Source organism: Trachurus trachurus (genome assembly GCF_905171665.1).
Source record: "Trachurus trachurus genome assembly, chromosome: 22".
Taxonomy (NCBI): domain Eukaryota; kingdom Metazoa; phylum Chordata; class Actinopteri; order Carangiformes; family Carangidae; genus Trachurus; species Trachurus trachurus.
In genome coordinates, this window is record NC_139907.1 from 25762284 (window position 1) to 25785136 (window position 22853).

The 22853-nt window shown below is 41.7% G+C and overlaps 1 protein-coding gene across 1 annotated transcript in view; it reads right to left on the reverse strand.

The window, feature by feature from the left end:
- The window catches only part of alk (ALK receptor tyrosine kinase), a gene marked incomplete at its 5' end in the record, with an annotated part of 369133 nt that overhangs the window by 50040 nt on the left and 296240 nt on the right, over nucleotides 1–22853 (reverse strand). The window contains 5 exons of the mRNA XM_083997628.1: nucleotides 3597–3694; nucleotides 5638–5810; nucleotides 7961–8064; nucleotides 8793–8927; nucleotides 13979–14110. Of these exons, the coding sequence (XP_083853754.1) occupies nucleotides 3597–3694; nucleotides 5638–5810; nucleotides 7961–8064; nucleotides 8793–8927; nucleotides 13979–14110 (642 nt within the window). The remainder of the gene's footprint in view (nucleotides 1–3596; nucleotides 3695–5637; nucleotides 5811–7960; nucleotides 8065–8792; nucleotides 8928–13978; nucleotides 14111–22853) is intronic.

Consider the following 22853-nt stretch of genomic DNA (forward strand, 5'->3'; position numbering starts at 1 on the left):
TCATAATGCTCAGGGATCCATCATGCTAATCACACACAGTGATCACTCTTGGAAACGACGCCTTTTGCTCAGCTTCAGCATCTCCCATCAACTGCTCTGACTGATAGGCAATAAAATCTGACTGTGTCAAGTGTGGCTGTAGGTAATGTAATGGATACCTGGCCTGGATTAAGGACTTGTCATGTGGAAAGTGAGTGAAGCGGGGACGAATGATCCTTCAGAGCTGCCCGACTAGTGCTCATGTTTCAGGGGACATGAAACACAAAGTGGTGTGCAAATATCTCCTGGAAAATGTCATCTCCTTCAATAAAGAGTCCTTAAACCAGTAAGCCTTGGCTGGTATAGGTCAACTTGACCAACGGCAATGTCTCAAGTCTTAAAGGGATAGTAGCATTTTTTTTTCAAAGTGGGGTTGTATGATCTACAAATAGCCCCTAAGTACTTTAATTGCAGTAGAAGAGTGTATTTTTTTTTCAGGTAAAACCTCTTTTAGGCCATGAAAATAGGCCGTTTCTTTGGGTCTGTTCACAACACTGTATGTTGTAAATCTCTGGGCAGGGCTATGGGCTGGCGTTGCTAACGGGAGGAGTGCAGAGAGTCTTCTACTGCAATTAAAGTACTTACTGTAGGGGCTATTTGTAGATCATACAACCCCACTTTAAAACAATGCTAATATCCCTTTAAGCCAGGTTCAGACTACATGATTTTTTTTGGTCTTCATGTCAGATTAAACGATCACAGTGGCATACATTCTTGCCGTGTCTTGGTCAGGAGACTGGAGTATCACCCTGACGAATCATTGTTCATGACCGATCACGACCCCGTACGAGTTCATAGGCCGTCAGGGAGGCGTCACAACAAACTGTCAATCATAGATACTGTAGCGCTGTGTGTGATAGCGGTCTTTTGCTCTGACACAAAAATTAAAAGGAAGAAAAAATGATAGTGGATCCGTTCCTGGGTCGGGTGAAGAGCAGTCTGACTGTCTGTCCTTCACAGAGAATGTGGGGGATATTAACGGATGTGTAAACCTCAACGTTAACTTATATTGTGCACATGAAGCTTTTTTTTCAGCTTCATTTATCACTCATTTACAAAACATAGATAGTAGTAGTGCAGTAATCATAGAAACAAACAACAGGGTAAACATTACAGTAATAATAACTAAAAAATAAATAAATGATACAGAAAATAAATACATCAATAGATAGAAATATTGCGCACATGAAGCACATGTTCACTGGGTGTAAACAATGTGTCAGAGCGCTCTGTCATCCTATTGGTCGACATCAAGGTTCACATCGTCAGACTAGGCAAAGAAATTTATAAAATTCTAACATGCTATATTTTCCGTCGGGGCATCGTACAGCGTCGTCTTTTATGTCACACTATCCGTCCATTTGTCGTTTCCGACGCTCATAAGGCGACGCTGGAAATCTGTCGGCCACAACAAAATTGTGTCAAAATCGGCCTGAAATGGTGTTGTCTGAACCAGGCTTTACTCAGCTGATGAACCTACTGTATGTTATCTGTCCAGTGTGGCTAATAGAGCTGAAATGAAATCTATGACTGTGACGATCATCATCTCATCCAAGGGAGAACTCACAATACATTACGTGATTTCTTATTTTACATTTGAGCTGGTATCAAAACAATATACTTCAATAGCTGTTTCATTAATCTTTAATCCGTGTGGTAACAATACTAAACCAAGACCTTCCCTCCATGAATAAAACCTCTGACAGGCTCAGTTTTACTATCTTGCCTGCATCACAAAGCTAAATTAAAGCAGGACAAAATCAGACCATCAGTAGATGACATCTCTGCCCCTACCTCTCCAGTTTAATTCTCGGTCATGGTGTAGTCACTTTCACACTGCTCCCATTTTAACACAGTTCTCATTGTCAGAGATGCTCAGGCATTACTATTCCTGTCACTGTTCAAACAGGTTCCTCCACGTAGGCAGAGAGAGGCAGGGGGAGGCACTGAACTGCACCCTTTCATTTCTGATGACAGACATAGTTGTCTTCTTACCCCTGTTTATATACCCATAAAGCATTTCAATTAAACAAAACTGACAATTCACAAGAATATCTGGAAATATTATGAAATATGAAAAGGTTTGACCTTTATGAGCTGACGTTACAACATTAGAACATAGACCCCCTCAGTCAGAAAGCGATATGATGGCTGGTTTTGACTGTTCTGACATTTCCTGACCATTCAGAGGTTCTTTAAGAGACTAAAACTAAAAACTAAACTAAGAAATGATCATAATCATAATGGCTGTGGTCAGTGTATCTGCATATGGCTGCAATTCATTCAGTACAGATTCAGATTCAAAACAGTTTGAATTAAATAAAGGAATTTAATGACCTGTATAAATAAGTCATTGGAACTCTTTATCTGCCCTGTTCAGATCTGCATTAATGTGTCCTCAGTGATCCGATCACAAGTGGTGAGCTCTCAGTGTGTCAATTCACACCTGTGGCTTTAATTATACAAATTAACAGGCATGTGTTGTCAATCTGACAGACAGGCCCTTTACCAATGTGTTTGCATGTACATGAGAAGGAGAGAGGGGGAGTGAGAGAGATAGAGAGAGAGAGGCAGAAAGGGTGTTGTATCACTGCACTCACAGCTCTTCAATGATAGGTGGTTTAATCCATTTGAAGTAGTTCAGTATTTCTGGCTCATACGTTCACACTCCACCTCTGAATGTGTGATTACGTCTCAAACCAATCCTTAAAGGGATAGTTCAACATTTTGGCAAATTGGCCCATTGCCATAATCGCTATAGTCATAGCTGTAGGTTCGTTACCTTTATTTGTCGGTGTAAGCTATTTTTAGAACGGAGGAGCAAAGCGGCAGGCTGCTCAGAGCTACGCTACGGAGGCTAAAGGAATTTCTTGGTTTCCCTCATCAAACTCATCAAATACAAAATCCCAAAACTCCAAAACGCTTTCGTGGACAAGTTGTGACCTGCACAATCTATGAGATAATAATGGAACGTTACGAAACGGAGCCGTTTTCGAGGTAAATACAGGGTAAATACAGAGTCTGCTTGCTGAAAAACTGTCCCTGAACGCAACACGCATCAGCGGTTTTGCATGAATTTACCTCTAAAACAGCTCCGTCTCGTAACGTTCCATTATTATCTCATAGCGTGGTGATTGTGCAGCTCACAACTTGTCCACGACAGCCTTTTGGAGTTGTTGGGTTGTGTATTTGATGAGTTTGATGAGGAAAATCAAGAAATTCCCTTAGCCTCCCTAGCATAGCCCTGAGCAGCCTGCTGCTCCGCTCCTCCATTCTAAAAATAGCTTACACCGACAATTAAAGGTAACGAACCTACTGCTATGACTATAGCGATTATGGCAATGGGCCAATTTGCCAAAATGTTGAACTATCCCTTTAATCGCACCTGAACTTGAAGGTGACCACATGCGATCCCCTGAACAGGACCACAGTGGCTACACTCTCCACTTCTTCTACATTGTGCTTATCATGGCCGTTAATGAAGACATAAATGAATGAATCAGTCAGTCAATCAATGCCAATCATTAAACTGAGGTCTAAAGAAGAGTAGTACTCACATGCCAGGAAGCAGTCCATACTGAAAGAGATGTTGTCAATAGAGAGATAGACTGAACCGGGTCCGGGCCCATCCTCTGTGATGAACTGCAGCCAGAACCTGTGGAGGGACAGAGCGGCTGTGACCACCTCACCACCTGTGAATGGCTGGGTAGCGTCTGACTCAAGTGATGCGAGGAAGACTTTATCATGCCTTAAGAAAAACACCACCGAGGTTTGGCTTTGCAGGCTGTGCTTTATGACGGCTCAGTCTGTGCTGTCAAAAACTGTTCACTATCTCTTTTAGCAGAGACAAAAGAGCACGGCTCGACTGCCGACAGGGATGAAATACTCTTTTTTTTTTGTTACAAAATTGAAAACTTTGATGCACAAAATAATTTGGGCAGAGATGGTTACACAACCATGGCATGAGGCATATATCTTAAAGCCTTAAAGTAACAGTTTGACATTTTGGTAAATTAGCTTCTGTGCTTTCTTGCAGAGATTCAGATGAGAAGATCAACACCACTCTCATATCTGTCTGATAAACATGAAGCGGGAGCCGGCAGCTGGTTTGGTTAGCTTAGCTCAGTTCAGTATAAAGACTCCTAACATGAAGAAACTGCTTGTCTCTTCCCATAGTGATTTTATTCAGCCCATCCACACCTCTAACTCTCACCAATTAACACTCTACATCTTCTTTGCTGGACCAGTTGATAGTTATCTGAGGCATTAATAGACTGAACAAGATATAAACTGTTACTTTGTGAGGTTTAGAGGTTGTGACAGGTGGATATTTAGCCTGGTAGCTGTCTACTCTACAGTATCTGCTCTTTATTCTCAGATAAGATACCAAGCTGCTTACCACAGCCTCATATTGAGCAGTATCATTCTTCTCCTCTAATTTTCAAGCTAGAAGGAGGGAATAAGTGAATTTATCAAAATAAGTGAGGTATTCTTGGAGCAAAATCCATTTTTCGCCAAAATACAAATGGTTTTGTTCTGGCAGAATTCATTTCATGTTTTTTTTATTTATTTCCAAATTTAAGACAGTGATGCTCACGGGAAGTGATTGGGCTGTCTGTGGCTGTAACAGTCAATAATATAACCCACAGTGAGCTATAAATCAAAAGGCATTTCTCCCCAACACCATCACTCAGTCAGATCGGCGCATTGCATCTGTCAATTGTAATTTCCTAAGACAATTGTTGCTTAAACTTGATGGTAATCATATTGTGTCTCTCTGTCAAACCAGAGCTTTTCAAAACAAGAACGCTCATGCAGAATCCACATATAGTGTCTGCCGTGCCCTGACTCTTGTCTGCTGTATTTCTGATTCCATTTAAGCTCTACAAAGGTCACCGCGTGGAGACTGGCAGGTTCACCTCGTGGTTACGGACATGACATTCTAATTAAGAGCACAGGCACAGCTGACTACATAACCCAGGAATCAAAAATTAATCACTCTCGGTGGAGTAGGATTATCCGAGCTCGAATGGCAAAGAAACCTCCAGTCAGGCAAACAGAGATGAAATGCCTTATCTGCTGCTGCTCTTTCTTCTCGCTTTCTTCTGTTTTGTTTTAATTTCTCTCTCTTATTTGAGGGGGAAATCAGGGCCATGGCTAATTGGGAGGCAAGGAGGATGGGTAGAGCCTTGTGTATTGATTTCTACTCCCTCTACTTGCAGACGAGTGGAATAAAGGAAGGAAGATATTTTATACAACTGTCCACATGGCAGGTTCATTGTATAAGATTAGAATCCCTATGGAATTCATTAATTTTGTAGAGTTGAGAAGAAATGTTTCCCAGAAAATGGGATGTAAATGTGCATTTATGAGAAGTGTAAAAAGAGGGGAAGGGCTCGAGGGTTTTGTTTCTTCAGGCTTTCTATGCTGTGGGAGCGTTTAAACTATTGTGTGGGTGTGTTCAAAGTTTGTTGGGACGAAACCTGTTTGACTTTGGAAGCAGCTGTCTGACACCTTCAGACAGTGAACACACAGTAAAGCATTGATAAAGTCAGAAGTGCCCTTTATGTGGTCAAACAGGTGATGTGTTTAATGTACCAGTCTGCCAGCGTGTAAAGAGGAAGTACGATGAGTTTCCACCCCCTCTCGGATTTGGGTTGGCTGGCCGAATGCCACAGTTTGCGCTGCTTCTCCGGTCCCGTACTGTTCTCCACTATCCACAGAGACAGCGCCCCCTTCTGTAAGCCTCCAGAACACAGCCAGAACCGCACCTGTTGAAGAAAGTTGGAATTTTAAACACAAAGGGTTGAAGAGTTACACTGTGTTTGTACATAAAGTACCTCTACAACTTTTACTTCTTTGGATATTTTGGAAATGAAGTAAACCAGTCAAGGGTGTTATTAGTCAAGACAAGGTTGCACTTAGAATTGCACAGAGATCAGCGACAGCCATCTGCTCAGCTTTAATTATTCTAAGATAAATAGAATTCAACCAGGGTGTGATTTGGGTTACTTTGCTATCTATGTCGCTCCTGCATGCTTCAGCAGAAATCAATCTCATTTCACTGTTTTCAGGAGGGACGTGACTGGTGTAAACCTGCTTGAAATTAGACATCATACCGACCAGAACAGGAATTGAACAGTAAAAAGTCTCAATCTAAAGCTCGCTAACAGACACTGCATGGAACCACGTCCCTCGGCGGCGTTTTACTGGAGCCGTCGATGCAATACTGGCTTCACCGTTAGAGCGGAACAGATGTGGCTTAAGCCTGATGAGAACAACGCTATTCCACCACAACCAAAGTCCCCGCTTTTACTCTGAGTGCTCGCACCGTGCTTGTCGATAGCAGGTTGTGGTCCTTATCGTCAACTGTGAAAGCACATGGTGACCGTTTAAACATCAAGATTACAGGCACTGCACAGGCCACACTGGGCACGACATGAAAGTGAATGTGGTCTGTAGCTAATACCCAAAACTAATATCCTCAACATAGTTGTCCAAGAGCAGACGGGCTAGATTGAACAGCACCAAATCAGTGTAGAGAAAAGGATTTAGAGTGTTAATCTGGAATCATGGCTAATCTTTGGCTGCATGCCAAAGTGCTGGGGGGCCAGGTCTACCCACGGTGCCTCACTGCCACCCTCAAATATCAGACACTGCTAACCCACACCTGAGAGACAACAACATTCTCCTCTTTCATTTTGATTCTTTTATTTCATCTTTCTGTCTTCCCAGGCAGGTTTTCTTTTCACGATGAGACTAAGTTTATTTCCCCTCTGTCTCTCTTATTATCTTTGTTCCCTGACCTCTCTGCCTTGACATCACCTCTCCACCTCCAGCCCTCGCTTCTGTCTCACCTGAATCCATCCTCACCTCTGTTTCAGCCGCGCAAAGTAAACAAGCAAGCGGCCAAAGGTCGCTGTGCCGAGTAATAATAAAATCACTAACGTAAGTCTCCATGCTGGATGCAGGAGCATCAATCAAGACTTCAAGTACACAACCTCCTCACCCAGAGACCTGCTCTGTGAGCTCCATGGCCTGAATAATGCATGACTCCTAATATTTTCACAACAGGTCAGCGGATGCAACCTGTGATTGACAAGGTCGACCTCGCTGTCTGTTAGGATCTCTCAGGCACACGCAGATGGCACAGCGCTAACCTACTGTCTTGGCACATTAGCATCTAATTTTCAAGCTGTTTCTGAAAGCCATTAACATATCAAATTAGTGAGTGAATGTCTCATTTCAGGTGATGACTGAGTTCATGATTAAATCACAGTACAATGAAGGTTTTGCTTCTTATTTATGATGGCCCAGTTTATTCTTCAGCCAAACCTCTATAAAATAATAATAAAAAAACTTTCTCATCCTCAAAACATTTTCTTTTGTAAAAGTGTATTAAAAGCTTTGACAAGACAAATGTTACAGTATACATTTAACTATAGAGTTTGTCTCTGTTTCTCATTGTAAACTTATGAGCCATCCAAAGGTTATGTTAGGGAAGACTTTTACAGATTCATTTCAAAATAAAACAGCTGGAAAGCTTAACAGACGGGTGTAGTTTTCCGAATAAATGAATATCATTTATAAAATTCACTCTAGCAGCTAATCCAAGCTGATCTGATCTGCCAGTGACAGCTGTCACTTCAGTGGAGAAAATGCAAATGCACGGCCTTCATCTTGTAACGAGTCACCCACGCTCCGTTGTGACTTCAAGGTCCCATTTCTCAAGTACAAGAACATCTGGAGTGGCATTGCTACTGCACACCTGCTGTGAGAGACTGGAAAGATTGACGGGTGTAACCATAGTAACCATAGGGACTGGAGGTATTTTGTGATCGTGATTATGTGTTTGTATGTGCATGTCTGAGAATAAGGATTATATTCACACCGTGAAGAATCACACATATACTTTGCTCACCGTGCACAGGGAGTTTCTTAGAGGAGGGGCGAAGAGAGGACTCCTCAGCAACGCTGAGCCACGCTGACCTTTGGACTGGCCTCCCTCCACACTGAATGTAGCCCCTTCAACACACAAACACATAGAACACAGAATAAAAACTGTGAGAGAGATGAAAAACAGAATATACCCTATAAATATCAGCCTGACTGTGATGCACAACTTAACCAAAGTCTCATAAGTACTATGAAAATCACAGGTCCACAGAGCCACAACAACAAACAACAGTTAACATTAATTTCCCCTTCTTTTAGGGTAATTACCGCAGTACTATCGTGACAAATAATATCCTATATAAAATCTCCATATATGGAGTAAGGAGTACAACACTCCATTTATAGTTCCTCCACACTCCCTCTGAGGTTTCTGCAAATAGCTGAGAACAAAAACAAGCCTCAGCAAACCAGGACTTTAAAATCTCATCACACACCAGAGTCACTGTAGTGAGGATGAACTTCAGATGCAGAGCTCAGCGTCTATACGCTGGGCCTTTAATACCCAGCGGGATACCGTTTGTAGCAGAGCAGTGTCTCAGAACAAGACAACATGGCTGTGTCTGACACATCATATGTTCTGATTATCTTCCCTGAGCATACAGAACTCAAATGTTTGAGATTATTGGTTTAAAATGGTCCCAGACTTACTTTACTGTCTTTTTTTTTTTACCCCTTTCCAGCCTATTTTGTTGAAGCTATACAACTATACACACACAGCTGGAGCTGCTACACACAGACCATTTCATCATTGGATAACAACAGTGTTTATGAGATTTTAAGAGAAGTGGATGAGCCACCTGAGGATGGGCAGCTCTGTCTAGCTGCCTTGGCTGGAGACTGGACTCTTCTCCAGGAGAGACCGGGGCCCATTATTGACTGCCAACTGCACTCGCCGTCCTCAAAAGAGCAGTAGCTCCCATTGAGAAAGTGTCCTGGAGAGAGACAGGAGAGAAAATATATCAAAGGAGGAAGGGAGAAGATGATATGAAATGCTGGTGTGTGTGTGTGCTGGAGGGGTGGGGTGAGACAGGCCTGGCATGGAGGTTGAAAGACGACAGAATGGAGGGGAGGGGAGAGACACTGACAGCCAAACTACCAAGGAGAAAGAGGACAGGGGTGGGGTGAGGATAGGGGATCAAGGGGTTGAGTGACAGTGAAGGCGAAGGGGCTGAAAGGAGAGAGGCATGCAGGAGGTGAAGACTAATGGTTCACAGGACTCATTGTGTTGGTGAAAATTAGAGTTGAGGTGCAGTGGGAGGGGGCTCTCCGGCCGACTGTGGAAACAGAGGCAGTAAATGGAAAAGGCCTGAAGTATCTGCAGTGGAGACAGGAAACAGCAGAGGAGGAGGGAAGAGGCTCTGAGGGTGAATGAGCAGGCTGAGGAGGTGACATGATGGGTGTAGGAGAATGGAAGCATGGAGAAAACCAGTAGAACTTAAAAAATGCTCAGCTACATCCTTTGCAGCAGAAGGTTTCTCATTTTGTTCAGTAAAGAGACAGAAGAAATCAAATAACACATCAAGAGGTGCAAATATTTAAACACCCAGTTTTGGTTGAATTTCCTCTTTTCCAGTCCATCTCCTCTGATAAATCATGTGTGTGCATGTGTACAGTATAGGGCACCATGTCAGTTTAAATGTTTTAAACTATTGTCAGTGAATCCTCCCCAGGTGTTGAAATGACAGCACTGGAAATACCTACCATATAAATAAATGAAATAACATGGATTATTTAAATGTGTCACTCACTGTGCTGAAGTTCAAATCAAAGATACACGTGTTCTCTATGCTACTGAATTACATGAGGCATAGTTTCTTTGCTTGCACAGAGCTATTTAGTCCTGTGTTTGAAATTATTTGTGTTTAATCCTTTTGTTAAAAGTGTTTAAACTTCATATCAGACTGAAAACCTCAGTCGATAATTTGCGATAACACTGGGGAGTTTCATATCCGCATTGCAAGTTTCCACCTTAAGTTTGCTTTATGTTCCTTTTATCTTGAGCTGCTGTCTGCAGGTGTCCAATACCTATAGGAATCTGTAAGTGCCCTGATAACAGTGTGCCTTTTGGAAATAGCATCATTCAGATAATGGAACTGAAATTGGCTGGAGCAGTTATCATAAAACAGGTATTCTTCAGGAACAAAGGAAAGAAAAATGGTTCCTTTTTCTACCACGACACTAGTATGTTACAAAAGGCTTTTAACAGGTCCCAGACATAAAAAGGTCATGGAGATAACTGGGGGAAAAACACTAACATTTTTAATGCAAAGTTATACAATACAAATAATTGTTTTGTTTTTTTCTGTGAAGGCTTCTCTGGACTTTTTGGCAGAATTTCATATCTCCTCTTCTGTGTCTTGCTGCCATGAGTCACTCTCCTTGTTACATAAAGCAGTTAGTGCCACTTTTATGTGCTTCATGCACAGAGATCCTATGAAGATCCTCATGTGAAGATGCTCACAATATGAATAGAGAAGTCTGTGATGTCACTTCAAACATGCCTACCAACAAATCTCAACAACAACAAATCTCAGCTGTGTGTACAGATGTGTGATCTGTACACACAGCTGAGATTTGTCCCTGTTGGTGCCTTCTGCTTCCAAAGCTATCACTCTTCCCTCATTTCCATTAGTCTTGTTTTGCCTCTCACACATACAGTACGCTCAACTGGTAACACACTATTCAATACAGTGTGAATGAGGCTGACATGACAGTATCATTACTATTTCATGAAAACTGACATCAACATTACTTCATTTTCATGAATGATGGGTAGAGTGTCAGTAACTTGTGCCATGACAGGGGACACTGTGCAAAAACATGTCATGGTAGGTTTCAAGTACTGAAGTGGCAAATATTTTATGATGTGTCCACAACAATCTTTGACAATTTAAAGGAGACATACTATGCCCCTTTTCCATAAATGAAAATAGTTCCCTGTGTCTTAAAGACATGTCTGTGACATGCTTTGGTCAAAATCCCCCAAGGATCAAACATCACAGCTCTTTTCATCCTCTCAAAACAGCCCTGTTCAGAACGACTGGTTTTAGTGCCTGTCCCTTTAAATGCAAATGAACCACAGCTTGCCCCGCCCCTTCTACCGGTCCCAGGTAGGGGTGGTATTATGCAAATTTGAAAACTAGTTACATCACTTGAAGACAACTGAGGGAACAGCTCATAAAACCACATGAATTTCAACCTAGGGAGCCTGAACATTACAGATTATTTTAGTCAATTTTGCAACATTTTGGGCACCAAAAGGTAGACAACACCTAAATATATATTAAAGAGCCTTCAAAAAGTGATATTTCCATTTAATAAGTCCCCTTTAATTAGATTATACTACATAAAGTACTATAATGCTATCAATTTAAAAACTGTAATAGTTACAGGAAAATCCTGTGTGTTTTTCAACAAATGACTGAATGTTCACTGTTGCATGATTCCCACAACCTGTCCAAGGTGTAACCTACCTTCTGGCAGCACAGACAAGCAGTACAGACATTAGATGGATGGATGGATGAGTTATCACAGATAACCAGACAAAGACATCACAGCCTCACTCTCAAACAGTTCATCATATTGGGAGGAACAATGATCTGTCATCACAGATGATTTTTCAAGAAAAACAAAGCAAAAAAAAAAGGACTGTAAGTTCCTACTTGCATCTGTCTTTGATGCTGTGCAGCATTCCTCTGTAGCAGGGAAAAAGTGGTGCTGGAAAGCAGTGGGGTATCGGCAGAATTTAGACTGACTAAGATCAACCAGAGGAAGCTGTGACTCTCCAAGAGCGGTGGATGTGTTTATGCATAATGATTGTGGGGAAGGGTAGTGAAGGAGATCCACAGGGACTTGGATTTTCTTACATGTCAGGAATCTTTGTGATTGACACAAGCTAAGTTTGTTCCTCCTGCCTCTCTGCTTTTTCTTGTTAATGAGCCTTGGCACATCTTATGAAGGATTTAAATAGATCAAATCAGATGAAGACAACTTGTGGATAGATCATAGAGAATAGGCTATCAGAGAGGGAACACTCTGTGATTCGGGTAGCAGTGATAATTGTGATGAATGATGGAGATGAAAATGGAATAAATACAGAGCATGGAGTATAGAGAAGGAGGCTGTGGCTGGGAGAAAAAACATGCGACAGTGCCAGGGTAGACCAGACCTGTGAACTATGGTTTGTCACTGACTGTTCTTAGATTGAGTGACAGAGAGACAGGGAGAGAGAGGGAGAACCTTGATTCAAAGCAAATGACATCTGGCCTTCACGCTTCTGTGCACTTTGAGCGCTGAGCGGGCAGACGGTGGAGAAGGTGTGTGGAGATGCAGAGAAAGGAGGAGGTGTCGGGTCTTCGATATTTCTCAGTCGACTCAGAGAAAGTATTAAGACCACACTTTCCATGTTTGTTGCAGACGTAGATACACATATATCTCTCATGATGGGATTCAGAAATATTTATAAGAACATTGTGCTTCCTTTTGCATCATAATTTACTGCCGAATGACGTCACTGTTGTGTAATAAGCTGGCCTCGTGTTTTACTGTTTGTGTTTACGCTCAAATGTCCAATTTTGTCTTCTCCAGTCAAAATGTTGCCCACACACACTTACTGCATTCAAATGGAGATTATACCCTTGGGTTGGCCTCACTGGCCAATTAGCACTGAGTCCTTCTGCAGTAAAAAGAGAGCCTGAGTGCCTGACTGGGATTTTCATCCTCTCGTTACCCTCTTATCTTTCAGCGACCATAGTTAACAAACCTATGAGCGCGAGGGAGCAGCCATCATTTTAATAAGCACCACATGGGAGGCTGACCTGCGCTGTGGGCAGGAGCAAATGATGTCTGGTCAGTTTAATACGGGTGAAAACTCTGAAATCAAACTACAACATTTAAAAAACACTGTAAGGGGTAAGAGTCTGAAATGTGAAGACGATGCAAAAAAAAAAATGCACACATGCAGGTAGGACTAAAAAAAGATCCTCCCCACATACAAACACAGACACAGACACACAAACAGCAGCGCCTGGGGGACTTCACTTGTGAATAAGATGTCAGCATACTTGGCTAGTGTTCCTCCTAGGCCTCGAGAAAAGCACAAAACAAATGTGCAAAGAGGTAGAAATAACAACCATGGAATATGTCAAGGGTGAGAAATGCTAGCCAAGCATAGCTATGCTGCCTTTTTTTCTTTTTTTCTGCCTTTCCCCTCGCCTCTCTGTCAGGAAAGCACATGCAGGCACTCAGTTGTTGCTCTGTTGGGCAGGACGCGATGGCTTCATTAAAAACAACACAACACAACGGCTGACCAACTTAAAGGGATAGTTCAACATTTTGCCAAATTGGCCAAAAGTAGGTTCGTTATCTTTAATTGCCGCTGCAAGCTATTTTTAGAATGGCAGAGCAGAGCCGTGAGCTGCTCAGAGGTACGCTACGGTGGCTAATGGGATTTCTTGATTTCCCTCATCAAACTCATCAAATACACAATCCAACAACACCAAAACGCTCTGGTGGACAAGTTGTGACCTGCACATTCACCACGCTATGAGATAATAACGGAACTTTACGAGACTGAGTTGTTTTAGAGGTAAATTCATGCGAAATTTTTCAGCAAGCAGACTCTTTTGCCTCTAAAACAACTCTGTCTCGTAAGGTTCCTTTATTATCTCATAGCGTGGTGAATGTGCAGGTCTCAACTTGTCCACCAGAGCGTTTTGGAGTTGTTGGATTGTGTATTTGATGAGTTTGATGAGGGAAACCAAGAAATCCAATGAGCCTCTGTAGCGTAGCTCTGAGCAGCTCGCGGCTCTGCTCCGTCGTTCTAAAAATAGCTTGCACCGACTATAGGGATTATGGCAATGGACCAATTTGCCAAAGTGTTGAACCATCCCTTTAACAACAAGGGCTTTTTGATCCTGGAGTGAATGCGGGACGGACACAGCTTTCATCATCAACAGCTGTTCTCGTGTCGGGCTGTACTCACGACAGAGGTCGCCTTCATCATCGCCGAGCGGACAGTCGGTGCTGAAGTCACACAGTTTGTCCAGTGGGATCGCAGGTCCCTGATGACAGTTGTACTGACCCTCCAGTGTGATGTTGGGGCCGGGTGAGGAGTCTAGAAAAAAAGGGTGGAGAAGGGAGAGAAGACAGAAAACTTGTAACATCAATTCTTCAGATACTGAGACAGTACAGAAAAGTTTCCACTGGGCAATCAGAATTTAGAAAACCACTCTTGATGGCAGCAATAATGTAGCAACAACAACAAAAATCCACTTTGAAGCGAGGAAAAAAAAAGATATTATGTTCCAAGTTTACTTATTGAATACCACCGAGTTGTCTCCTGGACAGGAAACACAAATCAGGGGCTCAGGGAAAAACATAACTTACAAATAGTAGAAAATATATAGTCGCCACATAAAAGTACATCAGTCAGTGACAAAGGCTAATATAACCCCTGACTGTAAACCTTGTATGGCATCCGCAGATTGCCTGGAGCATCATAAATAACTTGGCCCAGGCTGCATTAGCATCTGGCTTTGAATACAGTACATATCCATCAGACAAGGAGCACAAGCAGCAAAAACAATGACCTAGATACGACAGCAGGTAGCAGGAGGGGAGGGAACACACACACACAGCAAGCACACACACACACACACCAATTGATAACACTGGTCTCAACAACTCAATTGGAACCTGGGACATTTGCATAGGTATGCAAATGAGAGAGGTGATATGTGGAAACCGACTGCTCACCTCCACCTTAATCATCACAGACTGATCACAGTGACGAGAACAAAACAGGAATGAGCGAGAAAAAAAAACTTTCCACTGATGGGGATCTTGTTCCCCCCCCCCTCCTCCTCACTCATAAGGAGAAAAGAGGAAGTGATTCTTATCGTGAGTGACTGGCTCTGCTTACTGTAGTTTGCCCTTGATCTGTATTATGTAGATTTATTCTACGTGCAGACAAACTTGAGTCGGAAGTCTGATAACACTGGGAGTCCATGACAGGAGAGGCAGAGGAGAACAAATACTGTAAGCTGGGCTGACTAGATATTACAGTAATGCTTCACTAAGTTAAACACAACTTTTGTAATGACTCAGTAACTCAGCTTTTTTTTTCACAGTTGCGTCATTTTCTCTCTGACACGATAACGCACTGTTGACACCACCAGATTTACATGAGGGCGGCGTGCTCACAGACCTGTGTCAGTACAACATCAATTCAGACAAAAACATTTAGCAATATCACTACTTAACTGTATCTTAATGTTTCTGTTGTTTCTGTCAAAGCAGATTAAGTAAAACAAAGTAAAATAAATGAATGGCTAATCTCAACAGAGCCACGGCTATAGATAAATTTAAGCATTTAACAATACAGTTGTTATGCTGCATGACTGAGAAGGTCTGATGGAAAAACAATTTAAGGTCAGCAAGTACAAAATCCATTACACAAGAGTCAGGGTGTAATACAAGCAATTAAGTGCACGTTAGGAAATATTAAACTAAAGTAAAAGTCAGACTAATTAGTTGCTCAAAAAAACTTATGCAACATGTGCAGTTGAAGTACAAGGCTTCAGTAATTATACCACAGTTGTCACTGCCACTCTTGCATGGTTAGGTACACACAAATTGCTGCCTGGCTGTCATGCAGCTGAGAGCCGGAATTTCATATAGCTACACATGATTTACAGCTCACCTCACTGCTTTTGTTCCACGCTGGGTAACGAACCTTAAGGCCCACTGAGAACCTGGCATAGTCAACTCTATGGATTAGAAAAAAGGGGGTGGCATTTTTTATTGGACAAAAACACATTAGTCAGGGGCCTCCCACTGTGCTCTTTGTGACAGGGCCTTAATGGCTGCACAGACTCATATTAACCTGTCAGTGAGTAACCCGGTTCAAACTCTTTCTAAATATACTAGACTGAGTAAATGACTTTGATAATGAATAGCTTTTTCATTAGTGGTTTGCTACACATTATGATTCATTTCGCGGTGCTCTTTACAGAGTGCAGGCTGTGAACAGCACATTCGCTTGCACAGTGACATTTGCGGAACACACTTTCACAGAGGAGCACACAAGAAAGCAGATATACCATTTTATTCAAATGAGGTGAGACACGAGCTTGTTTGATTATGACCAACCGTGTGGGCAGAGATGTGGTCTTACTATGTGTATTCAGTCATGCTCAACACACACATGCATTATGCATTTGTTGTGCTCACCGGCTTCTGCTTGGTATAATGTTGACACCGCGAGCAGAGCGATTTATCAAGAAAGAAAAACAGTATCGAGAGTTCAGAGGAACCTTTGGGCGAGGTATGTAAATTCATCTATTTATCTTAGTTTGATGACAGTGGAGTAAAAAGTATCAAAGTGGCGATGTCAGTGGACTTCAAACTCTCACGGCTAGAAAAGTGAGGCTAGACGTGGCCACTGCACTCTTCATGCACTCCTGGTCCAGACCAACACAGTTCTTAAATCACACTTGTCAGACTGTGAAAACAAGTGGGTCAGTGGGGGATCTATGGCCTGTGAGAAGAAGAGAGTTCTGTTATCGGTGTGCTCCAGGGGGTTGCTTTTGTCTTTGTAAGAGGGGGGTTGATGTATGAGTGGTGAGGAGCTGGACATGGGACAGAGGGCACAGCCAACACTGATAAATGACAAAGCAGATAGAAAACAGGAAACACAGGAATTGAGGTGCATGTTGGATTGCGCTAACAATTAGTGGCTCTGTGCACAGCTGTTGACTCCACACAACCAGAATCACTTCTAATGACAAACAGAGCCTGGGGTTGTTTTATCTGCTGCAACATGTTGGCTTGAATCGTTACCTTCGTCATGTGGAAACAGCTGTGCATACGGGTAACACTTCACTTATGGGTCAATTAGACTAATTCTAAGCTATAATGCCTGCTGTATCCCTGGAAGCTTGAAAAAGGAATATTTTTTTCAAGTATTTACAATAAATATGAAATATATATATATATATATATATAAAAAAATAAGCCCAGCAGAAAAGAGACTAAAAGAAGCATTTCATGCAGCAACAAAAACAACCTATTCAGAGATCAACAAAGATGTTATATTTCAGTCACAAGAAAATCAATACTGTAGGACAAGAAAACTTTTACACACACACAAACACACAGTCTTGACACAAAGTCTTAACAAAAACAGACTCTAGTGTCAATTTAGATCCCCTGATGTGTGTGTGTTGTCTTTTATAAGTGCACACCATATACTGATGCAGGAGCTCTATAGAAAATAACAACAGCAACTGATTCAGTTTCTCGATACCACTTTCCAGCTTTGTATGATTGCAGAACTAATAAATTGCACTCCAAAATAATGTATTTTGCCTGAGTCCATTTGGGTTTTAAGAGCTGGAGTTGCAGGTCTACACTGACACTGGGCTTATGATGCAAAGCTGAAGAAACAGACATTAAAATGAGACAGACACCCTGCTGTTTGCCCGACTTATCACCCATGGCTGCTTTTGTCTAAATGTCAGAGGGATGAAGAGAGAGCTGTCAGTCACACTCTACTGTAAAATGCTCCTGTTAAAACAGGTATAAAATATCAAACGATAAAAACAAGCCACCAGATGAGAATCAATTAGAACATGCTATGTAGTGCTGTCAATACAGACTGTCAAAAGCCGGCGTTGCCACTGGTGACATTCAGTAGGCGGAGGGATTACATATCACTTGTCTATCATTGTTAATGGATGCTCCCACAGAGCAGTTGAAAGTTTATGTTATACAAGCTACACGTGTTACCAGCTATTACAGCGGATATTCTGTGGAGTGTGCTACTTTCTTCAGACAACTGTGTAATGAATTTAGGCCTAATTATCACTTTACATACAAGAGGGAATTAAACCCATTTGATACTTCAACAATTTTTGAAGTTAAATACTTTCTTCTCCCCTCATCCAATAGCAAATGAGCATGTTTTAGAGATTTTTTTTTTTTTTTAATCAAGTTTTGTTTTTCCTCTTCCTCTTCAGAAAATCCAGTTTTTCAGATTACCGGCAAAGTTGCCCTACTTTTTCAACTTTCATTCAAGCCATCTGTTTACAGGATGGAACATTCTGCCTTCAAGATGATCAGGAAAACTGCATGCTTTTTGTTGTTTTCACTGGATCTACAGTGCTGTCAAGACTGTATAGAAAACCATACAATCTGTTAAATGAAATTCATAAACAAATCATTACAGTCAATGACATGCATTGAGTACATAAAGTGCTTGCAATTGAAGGCAGGCACTCACTTTAAGAGGCAAATTACATTTTTCTATGGCTCAAAGATGTCATGGTTTTAGTGTATGCAGAAGAACAAAGAAATCATCCTCTGTGCTGGGAGTAGTGGTTCTCTTTTTTACACTCCACTAGTTGGAATCAATTCAGCACTTAACATTTCAATGCTTTTGCATAACTGCATTGTGCATATCATGTGTTTGAGATTCCACTGATAGAGATGTCTCACTCTGTAGCATATCATAAAATCATGCAAAGTAGTTTGTCTCACCATTTGAATAAAACTTTTGCTATGGTTTGGTTGAGATTCCTTGTCGATTTGAATAAAGACAGATGTTTCCTTGTTGAAGTCAAGCTGCAAACACACAGTCTGGAGCCAGGCGGAGGGTCGACGTGTACTCAAATTAATATGCCTTTTGTTTTACTACAGATGAGCGAGCATGTCAGTCATATTCTGAAATCCCTGTTTGCTCTGAAAGAAAAAAAAATCCTAGAGAATGTCTGGGTTTGAGATCTGCTTGTGCTTTGTGCGTACAGAATGAAAATGACTCTAAAGCACTGCAAGAGAGAAAATACAACAAGAAAACATGGACTACCACAGACTTGACTGAGTCCAGCCATAACAATTCATTGGTAGTTAGAGCTCATTTATCCTTTTCTAATCATTCATTACTTTGTATTCTCTAATCTCACTTGCTACAATGATGGAGTGTTCTCTGTCATGAGGTAAAAATCCCAAGGGCTCCAAGCAAGAGATGCACCACTACCCCACCACCACACTATAGCCAGGATCCAGAGGTATTCATGGAGATTTACAGAGGCTGGGTTGCTAAAGATGGATGCAGCTGGGTCTCCCGCTGGACAGTCGACAGGACAAGAAGTATTCGCTCATGAATTCAATTAACTGCACACGGCCACGCTCGATTGGTCAGAGCTCTGCCCAATCACTATTGCTATCTGTCATACTCACTGCCGGAGAGAGGCATCGGCACACATACGAGAGGGAGACTGGCTGAGACAGAAAATAATACCTTTAATGTCTCTTCTATATTCCAGGGATTCATTTTTTCTTTTTACAAAACAGAATACAATTTTTTTTCCTAAGTATTGTCTGAGTTCATTAAAGCTATAATTTCTCATACTGATTCTTTCTGGTGGCACATTTTTTAAATGACTTGCCTGTAGATGTACTGTAATGTACTGTATGTACTGTAGGTTAAAGATAGAATCACAGCAACCGCAGTCTACAGCCATGTTAACAGTACTAACCTCAGCATGCTAAAATCTCATTATGATAGCAGTGTTTGCCTTCTTAACTAAGCATGTCAACATACTTGCATTTTGATAATTAACAAACAGGAAGTAGAGCTGAGGCGGATTAGATGTCATTAGATGATGGAGCTAGACGAGAAGCCAGGTGATCCCCAGAGCTTTAACCAAATCTTATTAAAATGTGTGGAGCTAGGTCTGGCTATGAAATTATATAATTTAAATGGGACATATTATATGGAAATATGGAAATACCACATTTTGGAGGCTCTTTATCATATACGTATATGTGGGTGTTTGTCTTGCCTTCCAGCCCCCAAATGTGAGAACTGACAAAAAAAGATCTGTCATTTTAGGCTCCTGAGGTTGAAATCCATGTGATTTTATGAGCTGTTCCCTCAGCTGTCATCCAATGATGTCATTAGTTTTTGAATTTGCATAATACCACCCCTACCTGTGAGAACAGGTACGGGAAGAGGGGGTGGGGCAGGGTGAGCAGTGGCTCATTTGCATTCAAAGGGACAGACACTGAAACCAGCTGTTCTGAACAGGGCTGTTTTGAGAGGATGAAAAGAGCTGTGATGTATGATCCTTGGGGGATTTTGACCAAAGCATGTCACAGACATGTCTTTTAGACACCTGGGAACTATTTTAATTTGTGGAAAAGAGGCGTAACATGTCTCCTTTAAGTGTTCTCAGTAGGCAGTTGGTTGAGAGGACAATAAGTCTTAAGTGAGTTATAAACAGATGATAGGAGGGGAATGTAAAAGCCAGTGAAGGTAACAGTGCTAAAAAACACTGGAAGCTTGTTTGTTGATGACTCCATTTCTCAGATAACATTAGCTAGTGCTGAACACTGCTGGAACTGTAGAGCAGAAAGGAGGCAGTGAAGAAAAGCACTCAGGAGTGAGCATTAATATCTCCTCCATTGAATTTCAAAGAAAAATCTCTTTCAAAAATTTGGTCTATTACACAGAAAACACTACATAGATGATTTTACACAACAGTGACAGTCAGGAGAGATGCAATTTTTTCAGTTATTTACACACACAGGCAATAGAAAATAATGAATGCATGCAAATTACTTTGCATTCTTAAATGTAGTATAAAAGGAGTCTGAATACTTTCAGTATGCACTGTAAAAGAAACCAGCTGACAGCACTTTGTTTTCTCCATTGTGCATTATCATGTTTAAAGTTAGAAGATGGAGATGATCAGCAACAATACCAATATGAGTGATGATTAAAGGAGCCAAAGTGTGCTAAAAGAAACACTCCCCACACTATTACACCACCAGCATGGACTGATGACTTGAGCAGTTTGGTTTTACAGATTCATGATGGTGAAACTAAATTCTGATCCTACCACTGCTGCTGGTTACAACAACTGAAAATTCACATACAATAAAACTGGTGTGGAGCTACTAGAATTATATTGCACAGCACGGCATAGCCTGTCAGTGTAGCCTGTTTGAAATTTCATGGACAGAAGTGATTAAAGGCGTCATGCAGGAATTCTCAGTGTAAATCTATCCTCAACTGAATAAAATGGGATTTAAGGTTGGTGTATCTTAATTACTGCCTTTCCATCAATGATCCTTTAAGTCCATAACATCCAGAAATTTTCTCCTCCCTGCCAGGTCAGGGTTGATTTAGACATCTGTTCCATTTGGCATGTGTATTGCTGGGAACACACTGCTCTGTGCCCTGGGCCATTTAACACTTGCCCAATATCTTCAAATGAAACTTACCTGTTGAGATTGCATTGGATTTGTGCCTGCAACAGAAAACCAGTCTGTGTTGAGAGGATGCTGCTAGGGGAATGCCCCAAGGCAAGAGATTAGAGGTAGATGTGATGAAGCCTCATACTGCTGATAGGGCCTTCTCCTGGCAGCCTCCATGTTCTGTTAATTGATGGGCTGTGTTTTTTGTTTTTGGTTGTTCCTACTTTATCACTGGGCATTCTCTTAGTGGATAACAATGTGTGACCTCCAACAAGTTTTCAAGGGAGTTTAAAGTATCCTGAGCTGTCAGAAGATCTACACATCCTCACAAGAAAAAGAGAATACAATCTAATTAGATCAGAGTAAATCTGGCAGGTGGGTGAATTGCTGGCTGCCCCAGAGGTTCCTGAAGGCCTTGGCCTAAACTAAAGAGTGTTCCTTCTAACTTTCTTATCTTCATGTGCTCATGAAACAGAGACACATCAAGAATCTCAAAAATTACATTTTAGTTCTGATCTCTTCGTCCAGGCCATCAAGCAGACAGCAAATGAGACTGGAGGTGGGGAGAAAATAACTAATCAATGTCTTTACAGTTAAATCAATTGATAATTTACACAACAGTTTGAACATGGTAATCCTGATACACAGGACACAGCACTGCAACCTTTAACAATGTGTTTCACTGCTCTTTACAGTTGTTCTATTAAAGGAGAGGTCCGTTTTTTGCAACCTGGACTTTATTTCTGGCATAAAACACGGTTGTTTACTCATCCTTATAACTTCGGTGTCATTAGGAGTCCTTGGGACGATATTTAGATCCATTCAAGAGCCGTGTATATCCATACAGTGGGAGTGATCGGGTCACCAAGAATGCGCATTATAACACATTATCTGCCGTGAAACTTGTTCATTCACCAATATTTTGTTATGATTTGCTAGTGCTATTCTGGTTTGAGTCTGGAGTTGCCTGTTATTGTCATCGGTCTGTAGATTGGCCAACTAACCTATGAACTGGATGATGTCATCTCTGAGTGCCGGGCAGCCGCAGCACGGCTCATTCAGTCTGCGATGGTCGGCTTGTTTACCTGGAATTTGCTACTGCTAGTTTTGTGCAACATGGCAGAATATTTGTCAGATTTCTACACACCCCAGATGACGATAACATAGTAGTTTCGCGGCAGATAATGTGTTATTATATTTAGAGGCTGCATTCTCGGTGCCCTGATCACTCCCACTATATGGATCTCAAATGGATCTAAATATCGTCTGAAGGACCCCTAATGACAAAGTTGTATGGGTGAGTAAACAACTGTATTTTATGCAAGAAAAAAGGTCCAGGTTGTACTGTAAAAAACGGCACTTCTTCTTTTCTTTTTTTGGGGGGGGGGGGGGGGGGTATTTATGCATTTTTTATGGATAGTACAGTTGAGACACACAGGAAACGGGGAGGCAGAGAGTGACATGCAGTAAATGGCTCCCGGCGCGGGACTCGAACCAGGGCCGACTGCAGCGAGGATTGTGCCTCTATACATGGGGCGCCCGCTCTAACCACTACGCCACACGACGCCCCGGCACTTCTCCTTTAAACTTTGTTATCT